At 45.9% G+C, this 1364-nt stretch overlaps 1 protein-coding gene across 1 annotated transcript; it reads left to right on the top strand.

Moving 5' to 3' along the window:
• On the top strand, window positions 1-667 carry CMQ_8273 (ankyrin repeat containing protein yar1; the record flags this gene model as incomplete). The annotated part of the gene is made up of 2 exons (XM_014315814.1): window positions 1-205; window positions 270-667. The coding sequence occupies 2 exons, from the start codon at window positions 1-3 to the stop codon at window positions 665-667; spliced, it is 603 nt and encodes a 200-aa protein (XP_014171289.1).
• Window positions 668-1364: the final 697 nt, after the last annotated feature.

A 1364-nucleotide genomic window follows, 5' to 3' on the forward strand; every position in this document is an offset into this window, starting at 1 on the left:
ATGGCACCGCCGCAATTATCCGAGGATGAAGTCGAGGATCTGATATACTTCTCACGTGCCGGCGATGAGCAGGAGCTATCCGAAATGCTGTCGGCCCTGGTCAGCAAAGCGACCGGAGGCGACAATGTCCTAGCCCTCCTAGCATCAGCCAAAGACGGAGGGAAAAACACATGTTTGCATATGGCTGCAGGAAATGGCCATCAAGGTATTTGTTTTTTTCCAGTGGACATAAGAGAAGGACGTGAAGACTAAGCTGATTGATACCAAAGGCATTGTCAAGTACTTGCTAGACCAGGTTCAGAGCCAACCCAAAGAAGCAAGGCAGGTTTTTTTGGACGATGTTAATGAGTACGGAAACACGGCTCTACACTGGGCTTCCATGAATGGACACCTATCCGTTGTGAAACTGCTGGTGGACCGTGGTGCTTCCCAGGCTCTGGCCAACGACAAAAATTATTTGCCATTGGACCTGGCTAGCTTCAGCGACAAGCTGGATGTTGTCGACTACTTTCTAAGGTCATCCGGTATCTGGGAGTCTGAAAACAGTAAGAGCACTGATGCGGAAACTGGGGTAAACAGCAGTTCTGTCGATGGATTGAGCAGCGCGGCGGCGGCCATAGACATAGACGACGAGGCATCTGATGATGTGGAAGGCAACCAAAAATAAGACATTCGTTTCTGTAGTTCGCAAGTTTAATATTAATCACAATCGTCTCTTGCCCTTTTGTATCGATTTCTGCAGCCTACTTTCAGCTCAAAATTCTGTAAAGCATCCCAACGTTTTGTGCCTACTACTCCAGAGCAAGACCAAGCGGCGGAATACTTTCCAGATGTACTAAAAATGCTCCTTGGAGTACAAGCCCCTAAGAGACAGGGAATTCTCAAGTATATTCTCCGGCCAACACCCTCCTGAAGTGGTTGTTATAAATGCAACGCACTGCGTGGCTTCTAGATTACCCACTTGGCCACCTTAGGTAACCCCAAAACGGCTTGTCGACATGCTAGAGTGGTTCAAGTTTTGGGGAACTTGCGAAGAATCGAAGCTTGCGATTAGCCGCTCAGTATATAAAGCTCGGTGGAATAGTGGTTGTGGCAAGCTATTACAGGCATGGCTCCTTCTCGTGATGACGGGATAAGATGTGATGACAGAGAACAATGAGAGGCAGTACATTTGCATTGTGCAGTAATATTGAGGCTTTAGATCTGATTATTTAGACTATTGAATATGTTGTAGACCGAACAACTTTGCAGTCCTTCCTAAAGAAATGTATATCAGGCAAACGATTGTAATTTGTCAATAGCCGATGATGCGAAAGTAAATAAAAATACCTAAATAAGACTTTGTGATTAGTCCCCAGTATAGA

This window comes from Grosmannia clavigera, assembly GCF_000143105.1.
Source record: "Grosmannia clavigera kw1407 unplaced genomic scaffold GCSC_161, whole genome shotgun sequence".
NCBI classification, from domain to species: Eukaryota; Fungi; Ascomycota; class Sordariomycetes; order Ophiostomatales; family Ophiostomataceae; genus Leptographium; species Leptographium clavigerum.